The 23,654-nt window shown below is 36.2% G+C and overlaps 2 protein-coding genes across 12 annotated transcripts in view; both read left to right on the top strand.

Annotated features, from left to right (window-relative positions):
• Positions 1-6,764, top strand: part of MTM1 (myotubularin 1) — a 44,474-nt gene extending 37,710 nt beyond the window's left edge. For 7 of the 8 annotated variants that reach the window (XM_062584596.1, XM_062584602.1, XM_062584597.1 and 4 more), the window contains 4 exons: positions 412-504; positions 1,388-1,501; positions 1,851-2,027; positions 4,425-6,764. In XM_062584596.1, coding sequence (XP_062440580.1) covers positions 412-504; positions 1,388-1,501; positions 1,851-2,027; positions 4,425-4,592 — 552 coding nt within the window. In that variant the 3' untranslated portion in view covers positions 4,593-6,764. The remainder of the gene's footprint in view (positions 1-411; positions 505-1,387; positions 1,502-1,850; positions 2,028-4,424) is intronic. The other variant, XM_062584601.1, reaches the window with a different exon arrangement.
• Positions 6,765-7,644: 880 nt separating this feature from the next.
• MTMR1 (myotubularin related protein 1) overlaps positions 7,645-23,654 on the top strand; it is a 39,172-nt gene continuing 23,162 nt past the window's right edge. For 2 of the 4 annotated variants that reach the window (XM_062585011.1, XM_062585014.1), the window contains exons 1-12: positions 7,645-7,754; positions 10,181-10,286; positions 13,516-13,539; positions 15,737-15,787; positions 17,100-17,175; positions 18,122-18,216; positions 18,426-18,533; positions 18,963-19,064; positions 19,794-19,877; positions 20,318-20,467; positions 20,817-21,005; positions 21,498-21,683. In XM_062585011.1, coding sequence (XP_062440995.1) covers positions 7,645-7,754; positions 10,181-10,286; positions 13,516-13,539; positions 15,737-15,787; positions 17,100-17,175; positions 18,122-18,216; positions 18,426-18,533; positions 18,963-19,064; positions 19,794-19,877; positions 20,318-20,467; positions 20,817-21,005; positions 21,498-21,683 — 1,281 coding nt within the window. The remainder of the gene's footprint in view (positions 7,755-10,180; positions 10,287-13,515; positions 13,540-15,736; positions 15,788-17,099; positions 17,176-18,121; positions 18,217-18,425; positions 18,534-18,962; positions 19,065-19,793; positions 19,878-20,317; positions 20,468-20,816; positions 21,006-21,497; positions 21,684-23,654) is intronic. The other 2 variants (XM_062585012.1, XM_062585013.1) reach the window with 2 other exon arrangements.

Below are 23,654 nucleotides of genomic sequence, written 5' to 3' on the forward strand. Positions count from 1 at the left end.
GGAGAGGAGAATCTGTCTGGATTGCTTGTTGATCTGTGTTTTCTGGTGGCTTAAATTACATGAGATGAAGTGTAGGACTCTAGCTTTTGACAGATGGATAATATCAATGTAATTCAAAATGTATCTTTATTTTCACTGTAACGGATCTTAAATGCTTCTGCTTGCCTAACTAGCACTTTTTTATAATGAGGCCACTTATCACCTTGGGCTTCTTTCTGGACATCTTTGGAATAGTTTTGTGATGGTTTTATACATCTGAATCTCTTCTGATTGGTGTGGTAGCTAATTTTGAAATTGGAAGTTTGAATTGCTCTATTACAGAAGAATTAGTACTTTAGTGTAAGATAAGAAACAGTCTACTGCTATAAAATAGACTTTTGAGTAACAGGAGGCTTTATTGCTACATTTCAGAGAATAGGCCATGGTGATAAAAATCATGCCGATGCAGACAGATCTCCCATCTTTCTCCAGTATATTGATTGTGTGTGGCAGATGTCTAAACAGGTAGGTTATATCATTCTTCAGAAGGTAATGTTGTTAGGGGGATTATTGACTTCAAAACCTAGACCTTTAAAAAATGTGTATTGCAAGAGGAGAGTGTACCTGTCTTTTTGCTCTGACACTGTTTTCAGAAGTAGCACATTCTCATTTTAAACGTACCATCTTTCTTCACTATTTCTAAAGGTGGTATGGGAGGCTTAGCCATGTTTCCTAATAAGGCCATGCATGAGGCTGGGTATGTTCTAGACAGGTGCCTCTCTAATATTTTTAAAGGTGTGATCCAGCAGAATGTCTTCACGGGAATTGTGACTAATTAGCTTATTAGGGTCTGTTTCATTTCGCTATTTCGTGAAGGTGTTCCTTGAAGTACAAAGACAAGTTCTGTTTTATCAAAGCTTGAGGAAGCAGCTTGGAAACTGTTGAGTGCTAAGAGTTAAACATTTTGTTTTCAGAAAGTAACAAAACAGAGTAGCAAACCTAGTGCTTTGGGGGCCTAGAATTAGGAACTAAACCCGTATCTTCCTATATGGCATTGCAGTATTAAGACTGCAATCTGCATATGTTGTTAGGGGAAGTGTTCTGGCTTACTAGTACAAATGGAACTGTAACCATTCAGTTTTGTTTTGTTTGGGGGGGGGGCGAGGAGGGAATTAAAGGCAGTTAGATACAAATTTTTGAGACGATAGAAATTCTTGTCAATGACTAATTTGCTTGAACACCGTGGTATCTGAACACGAGCTCTGTTATAGAGTACATGTAAAAGTTTTAGCTTAAAACTCATTTTCAGATGCATCTAGGTTTCTAAATGGCTTTTTTAGCCTCTTAACCATGGCTTGTACATCTCTGTGCTTTTATAATATTAAAAAAACTTGCCTTTTTGTGCTAGTTTCCTACAGCATTTGAATTCAATGAGCAATTCTTGATTACAATCCTGGATCACTTGTACAGCTGCCGGTTTGGTACTTTCTTGTACAACAGTGAATCTGTTAGAGAAAAAGAGGTCAGTAAAACTACTGTTTGTTTAATTGCATTGATTGCATTGCTGTCTTGACTCCAGATGATTACAGAAAGCTTCAGTTACGTTCCTTGTGCCACAGTGTTCTTTATTGTGGCTTTATTCTCTTTGTTCAGTAGTTGAATGGTAATTTGTATGGTTTTGGTAAGTTAAAGACTATGCAATCACTAAAGCAATTCTCAAGAACTGTTTTTGGAATATTTGTAATACAATAACTTACCATGCTTTTAATTGAATTAGAAGTATATTATTTTTAGAATGTAACTGTGGCTTCTGTGATGGACTTGCTAATTCCGTGCAAATATTTACAATTTATATTTAATTTTCATTTTAGAAAGTGACTGAGAAAACATTGTCATTGTGGTCTTTGATAAACAGTGAAAAATCTAAATTCACCAACCCTTTTTATACTAAAGAGCTAAATCGAGCACTCTATCCAGTAGCCAGTATGCGTCATCTAGAACTTTGGGTCAATTATTACATCAGATGGAACCCAAGAATTCGACAACAAGTAAGTAAACCATCTAAAATGTATGAAAGGCTTTTAGACTTTGAAAATAAGATTACATTTCATGACTGTAACTTGTAGGATAGTATCTGTAATCTGTTTGGATCTTCTTATATTTTGTTTCTAAGGATGGGAGAGAAATGTGATTATTTGGTTGTGTTCTTTGACATCACCCAACTCTCTTTTCAGAATATTGAGCTTATTTAACTACTTAGTATGAAGTTGTTTTTGAAAACTGTTTCTAGGTCCCTTTCCAGGGCAGGGAAGGAGCATTTTTAAGAGCACTTAATGATACAGAAAGATGAATAATAATGCTGAGAAATAGTGTACTGATCACTGGAGAGTTAATGTTGGCACCACAAGCATGCTTGTCACATTTGTCTAGTGTTTTGTCGTTTTCTAAGACAACGTAAAAAATCTTTTACAAATTAGGATGATCTATGGCGTATTTTTACTTTAACTGAGATATTCTCAAATAACTGAAAATGCCATTTGTATTGATAGCTTATGTCAAGATTCTTTTTCTAGAACTTTGGCCTAAATTGTTTACACAGAGTACCCACTGGATGAAAGCCTTTATTGATAATACAAGTGGGTAAGATTGGAACTAGAGAAGCTTTTATCAAATCACAGATAGTTTAATTGTGTGCTTTTTAACATTTAATTGATACATGGACATGATTTGTGTTAAAAACTTGCTAAAATCTAGACAGTAGAGCATGTAAAGATACAATATGAAAAGACTTATTTATCCTTCTTAATTAGTTGTAGAGTTCTGAGTAAGAGGAGAAGAAAGAGGAGCAATTTTCTTGTCAGAAGCAGTATTCACAGTCCATCCCTTGGAATGAATCAGGAGTTATCAAGCAATGCAGTTCCTTTTCTGCAGTTGATCTCCTGTATTATTTACAGGACTCTAGAGGCTGGAAGAAAGCCAGACAGTATACTATATTTTCTTACAAATATGTTGCCAGTTTTAATTTGAAGTTCTGATTTTAAAGTTTTTGTTGCTTGCTGTGAAAGATGATGGCATTTTGCAAGAGGTGAAACCAAAGATTTATTTTAGGAAGTGAAGGATTATGGAGCATGCAAATTAGCTGTAAATCTACTTTAAAATGCTCTTTGCCATTATCCAGGAAGGGTATTTGGCAGTATAAGCTTCTAATTAGAAATGCAAACATATTTGTTAATCTTTTGTGGCTTCTGTGAAAGGTCCTTCGTTTTTCACCTTTTATATATAAAATTTCAGCAAAATTTCTTCTGTTGCATGTTAAGTGAAGATGAAGCAATACATTTTTAAGTGATTGAATAGTTTGACCCATGGCCTGAAACAACTTTTGGGGATGGACTTTTCTTAATGTTATTACTTAGAAGCATGTTGGGCATCAGACTTTAGTATGAGGAAGAATCTAATCTGTTATTAGCAATATCATTAACTTTACACCTCCAGTCATCTTGTTACATTCAGTCACTGAAGCAACTATAGAATTTGGGTCCACATTCATCACTTTCCTTAGCTGGTGCTTAATTGAAAAGTGTGTGTAAGAGGCATTGGTGAATCTGGTTTTGGACTGGTAGAGGATTTAAGTTTGCTAGTGAACCAGTACCGCTGATAAAATTAAGTTACAAGCACTTATCTGTGAAACAGCAGCAGCTCCTTGAGAGAGAGGAAAGCTGAAGGTAACTTACGGCTCTCTGTCTGCCTTGAATATTTGTAAGACTTCTTCATTTGTTTCATCACTCTTATCTTTGAAAAGGAATATAAGTTTAAAATGGAAATAGATAAGATGCTCTTGATGTGAATAATCTGAAAGGTAGGGCAGTTGGCTTTTAAAGACATTCAGGTCTACTTAGAGATTTCACTAATAAAAAATAGTTTTGCATTTATTATACATAGTTGGAAAATTGTTAATGAAAACTAAAGCACCATCAGTAAGGGAAATTACTTAATCTGAAGCCATGTGTTTTGTCTTAGTCTGATCAGCATAGCTAAGACCACCAGTCTGGCTAAACTGTTTTTAGGGAAAAGATGAGGCATCTAAACTCTGGAATCTAATCTGTTTCTAAATCAAGAGGAGGAAAAGCTAAAGACTATGTGTTCATACCTGTTTTGCACAGGATATTAGCTAACAAGAAAACAAGCTATATGCTTCAAGAACAAGTTGTGCTGGTGGATTTTTTTGAGATAGTAAGAACTGTTTTGTGTAAAGCAAGCTTTTCTTTGAATCAAAAAAATATCTGAGCCCAGAAAGCTCAAATATAATGTTCTTGCATTATAGAAATAGATATTTCTATTTAGCCACCCTTGAACATCTATGTCAGAAATTGCAAGTACAGGATGGAACCCTAACTGTACGGAAATAGCTAGACTAAACTAAAAGACTAATTTGGATCTCTTTCTAGCAGCCAAATCCAGTGGAGCAGCGTTACATGGAGCTTCTTGCATTACGTGATGATTATATGAGGAGACTTGAAGAACTACAGATCACAAATAATTCTAAGATACCCAATTCATCAGCCTCGTCAGCATCTCCCTCGCAAATGATGTCCCAAGTACAAACACATTTTTGAAGAAAATATTGGCTTCTGTCTACACTGTAATAGCAAGAGGAGGTTAGCATAGATGTGTAGTGTAAAGACAAATGTTTTAATGCCTTACATTGGATTGTGACATTGGACTGTGTCCTAACACAAAATATTTCAGACTGCCTTCATTTAAGGAGGTTTTCAAAACATGCAAAACCAACTCTTTAATTACGTGCCTTTCAGAACCTGTGGATTGGGAACATTAATAACCGACCTATAGTTATGGAGTGCTTAAGAGTTATTTTGGAAAGTTCTGTAAGAACTTATTATTTCTGTAAGAATGCTTTAATTTATAACACTGATGGGTCATATTCCTGTAAGGAACTTCATGCTCAGTCTTACATGTTGTGGATAAATGTGCTGATGTCAACAGGAATATTCACATTGTGTAAAATTAGGTATGTGTGTAATCCTTTTAGGAATAAGACTGTGGACTTAAGACAAAAATAAATTATAACTTAAGATTTCAGACAGAAGCGTTGATGTTCTGGTTGCATGGGGATCCCAAGTTTTCTATTTTAAATTAAATTAAAATATGGAAGAAATTTCTCTAATATACTTCTAATTAAACAGTTCAAATTGCTCAATAGGTGTCAATCAAAGAAAAATCGAATTTTTATATTAACTTTTTTTAAACAAAAATTGAACTGGATTCTGAGAAGTCTTTTTTTGGTTAATGTTGTATGTTACAGTATAGTTACAGAGTGGTTTTCTAAAAAAGCATGTATAATTAAAAGCAGACCCACAGGGACATTGCCTAAATATCCAGCAAGAGCAATTGTCTTAAAGCTTGTCTATGTCTTCTAAAATTAAATGTGCCTATATAGAGCAGCTTTTATACCAAAGTAGGCAAAAATTCTCAGTTACAAATACTGTTAAACTTGTAAATGTATAGCTTACTGTTTAATGTATATTTAACTTTGGTTAATGAATTTATTCTCAAGTATTTAAAGGGACTTCAGTATACAGGTTTGCATATAGTATGTGCACTTACATTGAATCTTTAAATGAATTGTGGCTTGAAGCCTTAATTTCAGAGGCTTCTTGTAAACCTTTCTAATTTGCTCCTTCAGGTATTTTTTTTAATAGTTGCAAGCACTTCTTATGACAGCACAAACCTTGCTACTTGATATTTAATTAATGTTTTGCATATTCTGAGAAGTTTTAATGCTATTCAGGCAATCCAGGAAATTTTGCAATTCAAAATATATAGAGGACTCTAATATTGTTATTTTAAAGGAGATGTTTGATGCTTGAGGCTTCGATCATTGTAAATTATTGTACATGTGTTGAGTTTTGATCTGCAAAATATAATAGAATTATGTATAAATTTAAGTTTTGTGCAAGTGTATATATAATATAGTTTATTAGAAATTCTCCAAGTTTATAAAGTGTAAATATTTTGCATACGAAACTAAATTTAAAGCTATAGTTCCATAAAGTTAGTCAAAGTTTAGAGGACATCTGAATATTTTTAGAAACAGTATTTTTTCAAAGAAATATACCACCTCTTTAATTCAGTATATACACTGAATTGCACTATTTTTTTCAGGGAAGTTCCGAACATACTGCATGTGTGTTTTCTAAATACACATGACTTATACACACTTATTTTTGTCCTCTAAATTTCATTCTCCCTTGGATGTTTTTCAGTGTTTTCCAAAATAACAGCATTTAATTTTAATCCTGTTGTCCCATAATCTTGGTATGTTAAAATAAATGGGATGCATTGCATCAGATGAGGAATGATACATGATTGATGATGGTAACTTTACATTTTGAAAACTCTGCATACTCTGGTATTTTTGCCTTCCACTTGTTTCTGGCCTATATATGTATATATAAAAAGCTAATTTTATTGGAATGTTTAAAGTTTCTGTATTTGAGTTGAATGCATTGATGTCATCTCTGAGCAATGTGGAGAAGCTCAGAAAATCTAATAGTTTTTACTGTGTAAACACTACATGATAGCCCGTTGCATTTGAGAAAGTGTAACGTAATGGAAAGGATGTTTTTCCCCGCTTCATTTCCTGTGTGTTCTTCATGTTACTGGTTCAGCTGAATTTCATTCTTTGAAAATCTAACATAGCTATGTGTGCACTTGGATTTTTTTTCAAGTCAATGAATAAAGTATTTGTTTTAATCCCATTAAAAACAGTGATATCAGAAGAGTGTTGGTTTTCTTTCTGGAAAACGCTACGTTTAAGGTTGCCGTGCCTGGAGGCTGTCGCTGTCTGGAGGGCCCGCTCCTCCGTGGGCCGTGTCGGCCCGGCGCCCGGCCGCGCCTGCTGCGGCCCTCTCGACGGCGGGTACCCCCGGTGCAGAGCGCGAAACCCGCGAAGCGCCTGGCGTCGCGGATGAGAAAGGTGGTGGGGGCACAGAACGGGGATGTAGAGCTGGAAATGCTTCTCAGCGGGTATCAGGTGCGGAACTCCTTAATGCTCCCCCCCCCCCCCCCCCCCCCGCTTTTTTGCATTTTTGTTTGTGGGAGCTTTTATATATAAATAAAAAAAATACAGGGTCGCACGGTTGGAGCGCTGCCCTCCGCGTGCGCGCTCAGACGCTGCCGGGCCGCCCGGGGCGGCGTTAACGGTAATGGCAGCAGCCACCTCCAGCGTAGCGGCGGGTGCTGCTCGAGGAGAAGGGGTTTGCGGGGCCCCGCTCCGCCTCAGTGCGTGTGTGTGTGTGGGGGGGGGGGGGGGCAGAGTGTGGCGGCGCCGCTCCCGCGGGCGGGCGCCGTGGCGCAGCAAGCGAGCGGCCGCCCCGCGCCGCGCGTGGGGTCCCCGCGGGGCGCGGGGGCGCGGCGCGGCCCGGCCCGGCCCTCGGCGTGGGCGGCGGCGGCGGCGCCCTGCCCCCGCCCCTCGCCCGCCGCGCGGGGCCGCTGCCGCGCGCGCGGCGCCGCGGAGGCCTGTGGGTAGCGCCGCCGCCAGGTGACAGCTCGGGCCGCGGCCGGGGCCCGCGCGGGCCGCGCCGGGCCGCGCCGGGGCGGGCGGTTGCGGCGGCAGCGCGGTGCGGCGCGGCCGCTCCCGCCGGAAGCATGGAGCGGGCGGCGGCGGCCGGGGCGGCCCTGGAGGGCGGCGGCGGCGTGAGCCGGCGGGCCGTGCGGGCGGCGGGGTCGCGGCAGGCCAGCACGGAGGCGCTGGACAGGTGAGGCGGCGCCGCGGGGCCTGGCCCCGGCGCGGGGGGCAGCGGCGGGCGGCGGCTCCGCGCCTCGCCGGGGCGGCCGCGGCCTCCCGCCGCCTCCCCGAAAGGCAGAACCGGCGATAAAGATGGAGCCGCCGGGGCCGGTTCTGGCGGCCGCGCCGCGCTCAGCCCGTGACGCCGCTTAGTAACCCCGAGATTCGGGGTTTCTTTCTCTTCTTTTTCTTCTTCTTTCATTTTCAATAACCACGGCGGCAAACGGCAGATTTTCCTCTGCAAATGAAATGGCTCTTGGAAAAGTTTCCTGCTTGCGGTGGTGTGTGGGTTTGGGTTGTTCTTATTTTTTTTTCTCTGTGATTGGCGTCATTGTTTTCGTGAAGCCTGAGGCTGTCTGTAGGGTTCTGGTTAGGTTTTTTTTTTTTTTGGCTTATCTTTGTTAGGTCAAAAGAGATAGTTTTCTGATTTTAAAAGTTTTTTAAAATATATATATTTCAGTTACAGATGGATAACTGTCTTAAATAAGGGGGATTTTACCCCAGCACTGTGTCAGTTCTGTTGCAGACCCGTACATCTGCCTAGCTCAGTGGAAGTCAAGTTTCCTTTTGGCTCCAGGTTGGGGGGATTCACAGGTGATACCTGCACAGGAGTTGGTATCGGGGTTACTGCACATCTAGCCCTAGAGTACCTAAAGGCTAGAGTATCTCCTTTCTTTAGAGATTTCTCCTTGGAAAAAAACTTCAAAGTTTAATTAAAAAAAACTTTAAGAAGTAGAAGCTAACTGCAGTTTTGCCCAACTTAAGGAAAAAGAAAATATATCTTGTTTAAGAGTCAGTGCTATGTTGCACTCCCTGTATTTCTTTGTATTTGTTCACTTTCCTGTTAGGAGACCTCTTTCTCTCCACTTGATCTTGTTTTTATACCCTAGAAAAGTTATGGTGATGGTATATTATTTATTTATCATTATGCTTGCACCAGGATAAGCTAATGTGTATGACCTTAGATAATACAGAATGAAAAGGTATTTACTGGTATATTTCCCATTTCACAGATCGTAGTAAGGCATGTTGGTATGAGTACCTTGATCATAGGGTGTATAAATGCATTCACATTAGTTTTCCTAGTCACATTAACTGTTTATCAGTGATTTGCAGTGAAGACAAGCTATAATAGAAATAAATCCTTTTCATAATTAAGAAGTAAATACATAAGTTAGGAACAAATTTTGTTTAATCCTAATGAGACACGATGGAAATTCAGCAGTGTGAGGGAAGGAGAAATAAATGAGATCAGAAAAGGATTACTCTAAACTTCTAGCTTGTGTACGCTTTTGCAAAACTGAGGTGAAGGTTTCTCTAAGTGAAGCTGAACTCCAGCACAGATGTGAGGCTTGTGTTCAAATGGTAATGTAATAGACTTTTAATAACAAAAGACGTTTTACAGACTGGTATTGTACAGGGTTTTGCAGATGAGGAGAAAACTACTAAAATTTTTGTTGTTACAGTTCTTAAAGTACTTTTGTTTCAAGGATAAATTGTTTTTGCTATATGCTTGATCAGCTCATACCTCTTATCCTAGCATAGTTAACGTAAGACTAGATCTCTAGTTCAGTAGTAATTTGTCATCTTATGCCATTATCACACCCTCTTAACATCCCAGTTATACCTGTTTTGTATTGTGTGTGTTCATGGCATTATAGTTATTCACTTCAGTGTCCCAAACGCTCCCAAGAATGTATCATCTCAAATTAATTACAGTTCTACCGTTTGGGTGTATTGTCTTTAGGCTTCTTGTAAACATGCCACGTTGCTGAATTCATTGCTGAGATATGGGAAGGCCTGTGATTAACATTATTCAGAGGTTATTTTATGAATACCAAAAGGAAATATGACTAAGTAGAAATTGCTCTTTATAAAACATGTGTTTTCCATGTATAATATTATTTGTATAGAATACTTTTAAACAACATTAGAGTAGCTTACATTTCTAAAAACTGGCATAGAATAGATTAATTTTTAAGATTTCTTGACTAAGAATAATGGAAAAAGTAAGGAGTTCCCCTCCCCAATATTACATGATCAAATTCATTCTGTAGATGGCTCTAAGAAAAAAAAAAAAAAAAAAAAAAGATGTTGGACAAGTTACACCTGGTAAGGAAACTGATATTTTAATAAGTTTCTGGGATTCTAATCACACTTTTAACTTACTGACAGTTCTATACCTCAATAAGTTTTAATAAAATTAAATTGTTTTCCCTAATTTGATCAGCAAAATAGTTCTACATTCTGCCCACTAACATTGTAAAAATCAGAAAGCTGATTTTCATGTTAGTGATCATTTATGGTCCTATTTTCTAGTTGTGTTCAGTTGGTATACTATTGTCTGTATAAATTTTGATTTATTGCTAAATAACTTGAAATACTCTGTTTTTCTAGCCCTACTGGATCACATGTTGAATGGTGTAAACAGCTGATAGCTGCAACCATATCTAGTCAGATTTCAGGGTCTGTCCCATCAGAAGGAGTGTCCAGAGACTATAGGGTAAGTGATCTGAGGGGTGCAAATTGGTTTATTTATGATGAAGGTGTGAATGATCAGGAAGTTCCTTGCTACCTTGATTGTCAGGTGTTAAGTCCTTAAGCGATATCTGAATGTTTCAGAACCAGAAGCATTTTGGAATGGATCTTCTGCAACTGTTGTGTGCTTTTCTGCATACTTAGAGTAGTGGTGTTGAATGAAAAGTAATAGAGAAAATTAAAACTCAGTGTTTTAAATAAAATAGCAAAAGTTAGTTGTCCTTCCTGTTCATTATTACATAGAAGTTTTCAGTAAGATAGATTAATTAGATGTTGAAATGTTTTCTGTATTCTGAATGACACACTAGAACTCAGCTTTTCAGATTTCACAGAGAATGAGTGTGTCCTTGCTACTCTGCCAAGAACATATATGATCTTTTTTTTTCCTTATGTAAGGGGTTTTGCCAGAGACAGACAAATTAATGCCACTACCAAAGAATGTACCTCCCCACCACCCCCCAACCCAGCAACGTTTCTGACACTGAAGTAATGGTTGTGCATTAAGCTTTACCTGACAGGGTTCATTATGTTTTCTTACCCCTCTTCTTTCAGGCTCATTTACTGTTTTCTATATATGCAGAGAGCCTACTGAACTATCAAGGGTAGAGCATTGTCAGTTTTCCTACTCTTACAAGCAGACAAAAGTCTCACTTGTGTTTCAAGTCTCTTTAAGAAACCCAAGCTTCTGTTATCTAGACCACAAAACGTGCCATCCTTTTTCTTCCTAGCTTTGACATGTAGATTTATGGTCTTCATGGAAAAATGGGCGATCTTTATTTGATCATTTCTTTTTTGCTTTTAAGTAGGGTATAATTGTATACTAATGCTCTCTGTGTTTAAAAAATTTGAATGTTGTCTAGATACAGTGTATTTTAGCTTCTGTGATTGCAGGTCAAATTCAGCTCAAGCCTGTAGATGAATCCATTAAATATATTTGGTCTTAGCCTGTTTAAGAATTCACCTCACAGAGATTGTCACTATATTGGCATGGTCAGCAGCTTATACTCATAAAAAAGGGTAGCGCAAACTATGGCAGCTGAATTGCAAATGTCTGCTTTGGATCAAGGCTAATGTCTTTTATACAACATTGTAGGAAACCTTACATTACAGCTGCCTATGTTGTATTTGCCCTGTAGATCAAGGACTTCATTTTAGTAAACTCTAAATATAAGCTTGGTATTCAGTTTATCATTTGAGTTACAGTGCATTCCTCTGGTGTAGAGTGCTTTTTTATTCTACATAATCTGGTTCTCTACTCCAGACTTATCTTGGATGTTACTTAAAAGGACTGAGTCTTTCGAGGCCTAATTAAAAAAATTTAACTTAGAAATGAAATAAAAAGGTTGAGCCTTTCGGAATTCCAAAATTTTATGAATAGATTGTGTTTAGCATCTTTCATTGGTATGATTTAGACTCCTGAGTTTGTGTATAATACCATGGAATGTTTTATCTTAGAATATTTACATTCAGAATGAGTATCTTGCGATGTGTTATGTTTTAGGAAAGGGTTTCCTTTGCACTTAGCTTCTGCGGAAGTTTAGTTGTGCAATCAGTTGCTTGGTCAGTACCACTAACATGCTGGTATATTTCCAGAAAATCTCTTCAGTGTTAATTCATTCAGTGTTAAGAAAAACCACTAAGCCCTAATACTTAGGAAAGAGGGGAATTAAATTGGTTTATTTGTAAGTGAAGAAACTCTCAAACACCAACTAAAACTAAGAAAATTACAAGGAGGTGGTAAATAAACTTTCTTGTGTAGATACTAGACTTTCAAAAATTTTAATTATTCAGTAGTTTTACTTTCTTCTTTGGGTACTGCTAATCGTGCCAGATAATATTGATTTGTGTATGACTTTCTCACAGTGAGAATACACTTGATTTCTGCTGTGATTTGCATAATGTATCTGGTTTTGTCTTACACTTTTTGGCAGACATTTGATGTCTGCGTTTGTAATTTTCATTTCATGTGGTGTCTTACAACAATGAGAGAGATTTGTTTTCATCATCCCACTTAAAATATTTGTGATCAGATATTGGCATTGTCAAGAATTTCAAGAAATTAATGCTGGTGGTTCAAGCTAATTTTCTTGAAAATTCTGCTTCTTGTTTAATATGTGTATATGTTCTTATACACATATTATTATTAACCTTATTATTAATGTGGGATTCGTACACAAAAAAATATTCCAAAATGCCCGTTTATACAGTTTGATTTGAGACATCTTTCCCTCTTGATGTACGCTTGATCAGTATTCTGTGCCTTGATTACCTTTGATTATGTCGAATTGTTGCATTTAAAGAATATTTTATATCAACTCAGAAGCTTCAGGTAGAGCAGGATGTGTTTGCACCTGTGGTTGATCAGGCTGTTTTGTAGCTTTCTGCTGGATTTACCAGTAACTTTTTTGTTGTTTCAGTCACTGTATTTACAAAAACAGGTAAAATGTGGAGTCTTGTATCTCTTGGTGACTTCTATGTTACTCCTCGTTCCAGAAACTTAATTCACCAGAATGTATCTGGGGAGGAAAAAATCAAAAGGAAACAAAGAGGCTGCAAATGGAATAGTCAATACTAAAGAACCCAGAACTAGCTCTTTCTTGCTAATCTTATCATAACATGATTTAACTGTGAACTCTGATGTATCTTCTCCAATAGACAGCCTGGGGAAAATTCTTGAAGGAAGACTTCATATTAATGGAAGTTTCTTAGTTTATGGTAGCTGAACATAGACACCTTCAGAAAAAGAGTTAAGAGTTGTAGCTATCCTTGTTTTGGCACTTTAATCTAAAAGATACAATGATTATGTTTCGCAGCTATTAATTGCAGGCTTATTGTATTTTGCTTGGAAGGATTACCAGACTCTTCTTTTTTCACAGTAGCGTATTGTAACTGGATAAAAGAATGATTGGAAATAATTTTTTCAAAAGAGTTTGACTTCTGTTTCATTACTAAAATGAAGTGGACAAATTGCTTTCAGAGCAAAGCAGTTCTGTAGATGGGAGCTACTGTATCTATGTTTTTTGGGGGTGTTTGGTTTTCTTTTTTTTTTGTTTTTGTGTGTTTTTTGAAATCTGACACTAATTAATATGCTTGGAAGTAGAACTCTTCTGAAAATTGATGAAATAAGATGTAGTATCTTTAACAAATCAAATCCATGCATTTTGTTGGATAACATTATATATTTTAACTAACAGGTATACAGGAGGCCTGATATACGGGTAAGATTACCTTTGGCTAGCAGTAAATGGCCTCCTACCTGTTTGTCTTTTGTGCTGTGTGAAAGCTTGGTGTGTCAAGCGTTCTTCTTTACTTCATTAATGGTTTTTATGAACCAGTCAGATCATTTTGCTATGCAGTGCAGCAGCTTCTTTGCCGTAGAAATGCTTTATATACGTTACAATGTTTTCATGAGCAGTAAAAGTCAGTGTGTGAGATAGCAATATATTTAAATTATGTTATGAACGTGCAGTACTAACTTCATTTTTATTACATTAATGTTGACAAAATGGATGCTCACAACTGCAGCTTACATGCTTTGGACTACAGAGCGCTCTATTAGCAGCTTAAATGTGTTATATCTGCTAAAAAGTATTAGTGGTAAAAACATTATGTCTTTGTCTACCCAATTTAAGTAATATACCAATTCGTGCTTGCATTTGTACATGTTCTACATGAATTGCCCAAGTCCTACAATGGAATTGAAAGTTAGAGTTAGACACCACTGCAATGACCTACATGTTTTTATGATTACTTTAGAGACTAGGGCTTACCCATTGTTCATTGAAGATACACAAAAAGTCTGCCTTGTTTTCTTGTCCCTCTCACTTAGTAACATTTATGAAGTGAGAAATCCTCTGGATAGTATTCTGACGTTGTTTGTGAAATGTTTCTAAAGCTTTTGTTCAAACAAAGGCCTCTTGTTCAGTCTCAAATCAGGACATCAAGTCTGAATGATTTCTTTTTCTAATCGGTTGTTTACATATTTGAAAATGATGTGTTTGGTCCAACCATATGAACCCACAAATTGATTTTTTTGTTTGTTTATAGTAGATAGCTCTTGAAATAATTGGTTTGGGCTGAGTAACAAAATTTGATTGTTTCCCTTCAGCTTTTCCTAGTTCTTTGTAAAGATGTCTAATCTTTGAATGATCTGATGTGCTTCTTTCTCTTTCATTTAATTCAAAATCTTCTGGTGTATTCTTTTGTCCTTCTTCCAGTTTTCTTTCAGAGAGCACAACATCTAGCTTTCTTTAATTCCAGAAGCAACATTTTTTATGGTCTGAATTTTTCAGAATTCCATTAAGACTTAATTGTTAGGAGACCTTTATCATTTGAACATTTTATTATTAATTACAAATTTTTATGTTCCTATAGAGTCCAAGTTATCTGAAGATACCTAAAGTCTTTTAAATTTTTCTCTTTTGAGGGATCTGTAGAAATGTTGTAAAAAGAAAAATTGACTTCAGCAAACAATCGTGTACTTAAACTGAGGCTATCTTGCGTTAATGTGAGAAGTTTATTGCATGTGGACTGGAAATAATAGAATGTCACAAACACAACATTTCTCCAGGAAATACTGAAGGAAGTGTGAAGGAAAACCTTGGCTAAATGTATTAAAACAATTACTTCATAGGAACAAGTGACACTTTTGCTTTTACCTAGAATGCATAGGGACCTTATGTTTATTAAAGAGCTTTAATTCTTTTCAGGATTTTCCCCTAATATTGTACAAAAAATCAAATGTAAAAATGTGAATCATTTGAATATTTTACTGTCCAAATAATTTTAGGTTCCGTAAGGTTATTGAGTAGGTTTCCAACAACAACACAGAAGTTCCTGGGAAAATAGGTGACACTAAAACTGAGCTGAACTGAACATTGAACTGAATTGAACATGTTTTACACAATATAGCGTTTTTTAAATTGTCTGAATGCTTCTATTTGACATTGAACTATCTTGTCCTTGAAAGACTGCATGAATTTTCCCCTAATCCTACCATTGCAAGTTGTACTCAATTTCTTCTGTTTATGAGCATGTGGCATACTTTGAATTTGTTTTCTTTCTTGTAAGGTTGCTTGTCTGAAAAAGACAGTACATACTTTTATGTTTCTACATGCCAACCAGCACTGACTCCTGTGGGAAGAAGAATCTAATTTTCCATTTTGTGTACTGCCAAATAACATAAAGTGGATATTTCTCATAACTTGGAATCTTTTCTGTGGAAAATGGTTTGTGCCAGGAGTGGAAAATGTTGAATAACTAAACTGAAGTTGAAGTATATACTGTCTCTTTAAGGCAAAAAAAAAAAAAAAAAAAAAAAAATCAGAAAAGGAAAGATTCTGTCCTTTCACCTGTTGTCTGCATGTTTTTTCCTGTTACTTCTCTCTTTCCCTGTTGCTGCCTCATGCAATGCAGGAGAGTCAGGATGGACACAATGGCTATCATTCTGAAGCAGAAGCTGATCAGGTGGCAAGTTTTACTCGCCTTTCATTCATTAACTGTATAGCAAGGTACTATATACTAGTACTTTTACAGTACATAGAAGTCTTATAGATCTTATTAAAAAGAACCACAGAAGGTGTTGGATATGTTAATTGGTATCTGCTAGGTAGGTTTTTTCTGTAATGTCATGTAGTCTGGATGGTAACACTGTATTAAGCCCCAATCTAACTGAGCACACTTGCTCCTCTGTGTAAGTATTGGCTAATTCTCTACATGTCATCTTTGTCTGTGATTTGGTGCTAAATGCAAAATTATGTTAGCTTCCAACATAATATAAAACAAAAAACCAATTTAAGTAGTTCTAAAACTACTTAATTATGATTTTTTTTTTAAGGCAAGTAAATTGTGCAGATTATTTGTTTGGAAATGAGAGCTGTAATACAAAGGAAGAGTATTGTTTACTGTAAAATATCCCGTTACATTTGCTCTCAATTCAAGATGTAAAAAATTGAAACCTTAAGATCTCATCATACTGATCTGAGAGAGATCACTTTCTCACATGCTCCTTAAAAGTCCCACAACGTTTTTGTTCTAAAGTGTTTAGTGTGTTGTAAATCTTAGCTGGCAACTAAGAGCCCAGAGAATCAGGCTTGTATCATTCAGGAATGAAGCCACTTTTCTAAATGAAAACTAGTAGAACTTGCCCTTATTTTAAAATCACTGTCTGTTCTTCTGTATTTCATTGTTACCTTGTTCTTAATCTGACCTTCTGTAACCAAAATTCACATAATAGTCCTCTTCCATAACCTGTGGCACTCTCAGTAGGGTATTGATTCAGGTACATTAAGGTGCAGTGTTTCTGATATCTTGCTATCAAAAATATGGAGTTGAAATGATAAGTAAAGCTTCTGCCATGTAATTCTTAGATAAAAATATTTAAATGTTAAATGCTCAACATTAAGAATAGGAAATAATTTAATATAAACTTTAAAATATTCTTGAGTACATAAAATACAACCTGCATTTAGGAGAAGACTGACATTATTAATTGCAGATTTGGGCTGATAATATTGCTCATATTTTTGTATGCTGTATATGTAGCTAGCATGTGAAACTAATTGTTGCATAAATGCTTAGTTACTAATGTTTATGTCTGTGTAATATTTACAATATCAAGCTTTGTCTTTTATTACGGCACTGTTTAATAGAGTTTTGCTTTGGAAAAAGATACAGTTGTGTTCCAGTAATCTCATAGTAAAAGCACTTTGCCTCAAAATGTATTGATGTAGTACAGATGAAAAGTGAGATTTACTCATGGTTTTTGAATTTCTGCCAGGCACTGCGGGATGGAAACAAACTAGCACAAATGGAAGAGGCTCCACTTTTTCCTGGAGAGTCGATCAAAGTTATTGGTAAGCATACTATTAAGTAGTACATTGAATACTATTATATCATTAATTTATTCATAAAAGAACATTATTTATTCTTAATAGCACATTATTTACTGTTGTGTTACTTTAGTTTTTAATGTGATTTTTGGATTAGCAGGTTTGATGTGATTTTTTTTTTCTTTTTTGTCTTTAAATCTAAATGTGAGCCTGTAAGGTAAATCAATTGACTTGTTCTATATAGACGGATTAATTATTTTCAAAGGTTGGTTTGTTCCATATAGACAGATTAATCATGTGGTTTGTATTTATGTAAAGGGTTTGCCAAAGATTCTCCATAGATTCAAGCACTTTAAAATTCTGATAGCAAAGAGGATGAAATTATGTAAAACTTAGTATCCAGTTCTTAATGGCATCTTTTTTGCTTTGTTCTACGATGGCAAGCTGCGTGTTAACAGCGTAGTATTTGGCTAGAGAAGAATGTTAACTCTTTTGAACAAATTGAAATTGAAGATAAAGGCATTTCAGTGAGTTACTCTGGGGTCAGTTGAATACTCTTCAATAATTAGCCATTTGTAAGTCCTCTCCCAGAGGAGGTGAGTGAAGTGTGCTTTATGCCTCAGGGAAAGGACCAGAGCTAGAGCAGCTAAGAATGCCAGCAGGGTGCCAAACTTATGTTACTTGCTTGTCCTTAGAGCACTGCACATTTTCTGAGCCCAGTCCTAACTGCTCAGTAGTTTCTGAGCAGCAATGGGGCTGAAGAATTTGATTATTTTCAGTGTAGAGTAAAAGGTAGCTCTTTTCAATTCTAACAGTATTTGAAGAATATAGTTCTGTATACAGTCATGTATACAAGATCAAAATCATGTAGTAATGTGGGCCTGAAAAAAAATCTTGTTGTTTTTAATAGATTTTTATGGAACAAATATCTGTAATGGTGAAACTAAGCTTTGATTGATCTGTTTTCCAGCTAAAGATGTTATGTATATCTGTCCATTTATGGGAGCAGTCAGTGGCACGCTGACAGTGACGGACTTCAGAATGTATATCAAAAGTGTTGAAAGGGTAAGACTTTTGCTATCTATCTCCATATTTCTTCCAGGAAGAAATTTTGCTGAGGTAGGTTTCAGAAATGCCACAAATCTGGTATAAATGAAATATGATGTTCCACAGAAGTCTATTAAACAGGAATTATAGATGAGACTAGTGGACACAAATAATAGAAGATTATGTTTCTCCTAATGTAACTAAATTAATCTGTGTTTAAATTTCAGGATCCACCTTTTGTTGTTGATGTACCCCTTGGAGTAATAAATAGAGTTGAAAAAATTGGAGTACAGAGCCACGGGGACAACTCATGTGGCATAGAAATAGTTTGCAAGGTATGGCATGGTGCAAATCCATTCATTTTGATTTCATTTTCATTAGATCCAAGTATTTTGATTTAATATTTATTTTAGAAGCCTGCATGCATGTGCGCTGTTTTTCTGTCTGTTCTGGTCCCTATTTTGAATCCTGCTTCATTTAGATAGTGTATTTCAATTCCTCTTGTGATACTATGCAGTATTAAACACTTCTGGTTTTTGTCACAAGATGGAATTCAAAGGAAGAATGGCTTTTTTTGTAGTACCTAGGAATTCAGGTGACAATCCTAGTCATCTGATAAAAACTCTTAACTCTGTTCTAATGTGGGTTAGATAATATGTATAACACTAAATATCTGATGTGTATGTATGATTTCCTTAAGCATTATTCTGCTTTTTTATTACTTTACTAACATAGGGCAAAATAATGTGACTTATTTTTGACAGGATATGAGAAACTTGCGGCTTGCCTATAGACAGGAAGAACAGAATAGATTGGAGATTTTTGAAAACCTTGTAACACGTGCATTTCCTGTTTCTAATGGGCTGGTAAGTTTTAAGATGTAAGGCTGTCTGTGTCTGTTCTCTTTTTGGAAACTGTAGGCGGAGAAATAAAAGCACTGTGTAACAAACATTAAAATGTTGATTCGTGAAATGCATTACAAAGCAGGAAAGCTACTCTGACCCTGTTTCCTTTTTGCATTCATTTATAAGATGTTATGCTGGGTCATGTTGTCCCTAAAGTTAGCTAATTTGTACATAACCACTGAGTTCAGATTTGCGTAATGTTGCTGATTTAAAATACATGTGTAGAGAGACAGACAGATAAACTTATCTTGAGCAATACGTGATTCAGTCTGGAAGTTCACTGCCTAAAAAAGTATAGGTACAATTAATTAGTCGTCTTATTAGTTAGCTGTGAAATGTTATTTTGTTAAATTTTCTGGGTAAGGAACTGGTTGGGAGGTGGAGATCAGCCTTCTCATCCTGGCTCTGCCATTGATCTGTTCTGTGATCACAAGTAAATAACTGCCTCTCAGTGCCTCTGTTCTCATGTCTTGGTTTTGTTAATTAGGTAACATGCACTTGAAAGAAGAAACTGTCCGTTATTTATGTTCTAACACAGTGTTGCCCAGTCTTGGTAGGAGAGCTTTAGGTTTAATGTCAAAGAGTTTTAAAAATGTTTCATTTGAAATTTTATAAGGTTCCCTATTTTGAAGCTTATTGTGCTTACATCCCACTAAATAGTAATCTATGGCTTTGCATTGTTGTTTTTAGCCACTTTTTGCATTCAACTATAAAGAGAAATTTGCTGTTAATGGCTGGAAAGTGTATGATCCAATGGCAGAATATAAGAGGCAGGTAAGTTGCACAAGTACCTAGTGTATTGTTTTTCCTGCCAATGTCCCTTCCACACAAAGCCATTTAAACAAGAAAAAGTTTTTAAAGAAAACTCAGAATTTTTAGTGCTGGCTATAAATAGAGCCTTGCCCAAAATTCATGTTTAGATAATGAAACACAAGTGGCCTGACTTTGAGAGTGCTGCACACTCAGAAGTGCTGCTAAAATTGACAGAGATAACAGGTACTTAGTACTATAGCAGATATGTCTATCTTAACATGCATTCTCAAATCCACATTTTCCAAGTGCCGTTTTTGAAAATAGAGATGCTTTATTGAAATTTGTTTTTGAGTAAGCATGATTAAATAGAAGAGTAACCTTAGTTTGTCATTGTAAATCTAGTTTTCTGGTTGCAAAAGTAATATTTTTATTTCACTGTATAATGTTTTACTTTCATACAGGGCTTGCCCAATGAGAGTTGGAAAATATCCAAAATTAACAGCACCTACGAGCTTTGTGATACATATCCTGCTATTCTTGTTGTGCCAACCAGTGTAAAGGATGATGACCTCTCAAAAGTGGCAGCATTTAGAGCAAAAGGAAGAGTTCCAGTAAGTGAAACGTTCAGGAGGAGATATAAAGGCTTGTGTATTTGTAGCTTATACAAATTAACAGTTCTCTTAGGTTTTTATAATGACAGTGGGCCCAGTTCTTTCCTAAAAATGGAGCAAAGAAAGAAGAATTAGACTTACTGCGTTTAAAACTGAAGCAAACTACTAGATTTAGGTTCAACGGTGCTAGTGTGCTGACAATATCATCTTTCATCAGCTTATCCTGAACTTTGCATTTGTTGATTTGCCAGGAAATTATGCCATGTAGGCAATGTGATTATCTAATTGCACTATGGCATGCTGTCTTTACATTGTTGTAGTAAGCTAAAATCTTTTTCTTTAATTCCAGGTATTATCCTGGATTCATCCTGAGAGCCAAGCAACAATAACACGATGTAGTCAACCATTGGTAGGCCCAAATGATAAGCATTGTAAAGAAGATGAAAAATATTTGCAGACAATAATGGATGCCAATGCTCAATCACATAAACTTATCATCTTTGATGCCAGACAGAATAGTGTTGCAGATACAAATAAGGTAGGTTGGTTTTATAACTAGCATTAATGGATATATCTTTGTTATAAGACTGAAGATTACACAAGAGATAAGGATAAAGAGAACTTCATGGGAAAACAGATGATGAAAGGTATCTAAAAAGTGTGTGGGAAGGAAGGTGAGTTGTTCGCAGCATTTTGGGAAGGCTGGCAGGAGTTCAAGGCAACATGAAGGTAGACTTGAAAAATGATGCACTGATCCCCATAGAAGACTACCAGATTGTGACTGAATGTATCAGTAGTGAAAAGGGGAAATTTTGGCGATGTCTTATTAAATGCAGCATATTAAAATTATGATTTATTTCATCCATAAAAAACCTAGTGCTTTTTGGAAAAGCAAGTGCTAAGAATGTTTATTTGTGCTAAAATACTTTCTCTCCAAAAATCCTAAAATCTGACCAAAATAACTTCTTTGAATTTATACCGAAATATAATGTACATGTTCCTTTCTTTGTTTTTACCTTTTGAATGGCAGGCAAAAGGTGGAGGATATGAAAGTGAAAGTGCCTACCCAAATGCAGAGCTGGTTTTTCTGGAAATACATAATATACATGTAATGAGAGAATCGCTGCGTAAACTTAAAGAAATAGTTTATCCTACTATTGATGAGGCTCGATGGTTATCGAATGTGGACTCCACGCATTGGTTGGAATATATAAGAGTAAGAGACTTTTGATGTGAAAAAAAAAATTTTAACATTTTTACTACTGAAATTTTGTCTAGATTTAGCTATGTCTTTGATCAACATAATCTTGTAAAAAAGATTAATTTTAATGTGGTCACTTAGTATTTTAAATAAAGTATGTATCCATTCCATAGTAACTTTTTCGTATTTCAGCTTACGTGTATTGAGTTAAGTAATGAGTTAATTCCTGATAGTACAGTATCGTATTCAGTGTTGGACAACACTTTATTCTCCTGAGAGAGAATACTTGTGAGCAGTCCAGGGTTATCCCTGCTTTTTGGAAAACTGCCCTGAGAACTTCAGATTATATTTGAACAACTGCCAAAGACCTCAGTTTAAATTCTACAACCTTTCTCATCCTTCCCTCCTTCAAAACAATGTTAATGATCATGCGTTGGACGCCTACATTTTCATGGGCTGTTTATAGTTTGTACTTTACTGGGTTATAATCTGCTCTGTTATTTAACATAATCTTAAAATAAATCACTATCATATTCAGTTTTACAGTCTGTTTCATTAACCTCTGAAATGCTTTTAGAATAGATTATTTCAGTATCACATTCACTCCTCTGTTTATGATGAATATGGATGGAGAGAAATATGTTTTATTAGCAATTGGCTCAAATGTCATTCATCCAAAACATGTTTTGGATTGCTCATTAGTTTTATTCCTCTATTACTGGTGCTTGCTAATTTACGCAGAAGAACCAGTAGAGGGAGCAAGTACTTAAATTAAGAATTAAGCAACTATTACAATGTTTTGGTAAAAGTTTAACTTTCTTGTTTTCTTAACGTTGGAATATTCTAAAACAGCTTTGGGAATCTGAATATCTAGAAACCATTTCTTATCAGTCTGGCTTTAAATACAATGGTCTCTTTGTAAAAGTGGAATTTTTGGGCCCAGTATTTGCCTTTCTCTGTCATCAGCTTCAGTGGGGTTTCTCAGCTTAGAATAGTAGCAGAAGTGAGCCTTTATATCACCGTTTCACAGGTGAAATTAGCATTAGATATGGGAGTATCCTGGGAAGCACCAGTAACATTCTGAGCTTGTGAAGACAGCAGTACAGCATGAGTTGAGTCACCTGCTGCTTTTTGCACAACAGGGTGTTTCCTCATGTTCTCCAAGTTATCTTCTAAGTCTTTTCAGATGAAAACTTCTACTATTAGTTATTTGTAAACCAATTACCATTTTCTAAATGAATCAAAAGCCAGTTATTCATTAGTAGCTCTAATTAAAATACTGTGGTGGTTAGTATATTTTGAAATATCTATAAAGAATATTATTATTTTGTGGAAGAAGCTGTACATTTTTTAGAGACTTCTGTTCAGAGTAGAATATAATGCTTCATTTACTCCACAGACATTTACTGAACAATATAAGTCATTTTTCCCTTCTTTCATTCTTTGCTTGTTGCCTGTCTACTCTGTCCTTGTATTTTCTGCAATATTCCTCCACAGGCGTCTGTATTTAGGGCAATATAAAGTGAGCTACTGTATACCTGTATATTACATAGATTATTTTTCTGCTTCTATTGAAGACCTTTTAATACTTGCACCTTCTCAGTATAGGAGAACCTTGTCTGTAACTGAAATAACTGGCAATTAACTAGTTACAAGCTCTATTCTCTCATACAAGCTTTTGTATTGTTTCTGAGTATTTCCATCCTGGCATGCTTCATTTTTGCCATAAAATACATAATTGATGAAAAATTGTCTCTAAAACATGAACAGTCTTTTAAGACTGGGCTTGTGCAGAGTTGTTACAGTGGCCACAGGCTTTTCTGCTTTCAAGAAGATGTTTTTATGTGCCGGGAAAGGGGAAAATGCAAGTATTTTACAAGATTTCATTTTCTGATGCTGGAATGCGAGGATAGGAATCTCTTCTGTGCTACAATTCCAACTGCTTTTCATGTATTTCTTACTGCCATGGCAGGCCGTGTTGTGGAG

Source organism: Rhea pennata, chromosome 11, assembly GCF_028389875.1.
Source record: "Rhea pennata isolate bPtePen1 chromosome 11, bPtePen1.pri, whole genome shotgun sequence".
Classification (NCBI taxonomy): domain Eukaryota; kingdom Metazoa; phylum Chordata; class Aves; order Rheiformes; family Rheidae; genus Rhea; species Rhea pennata.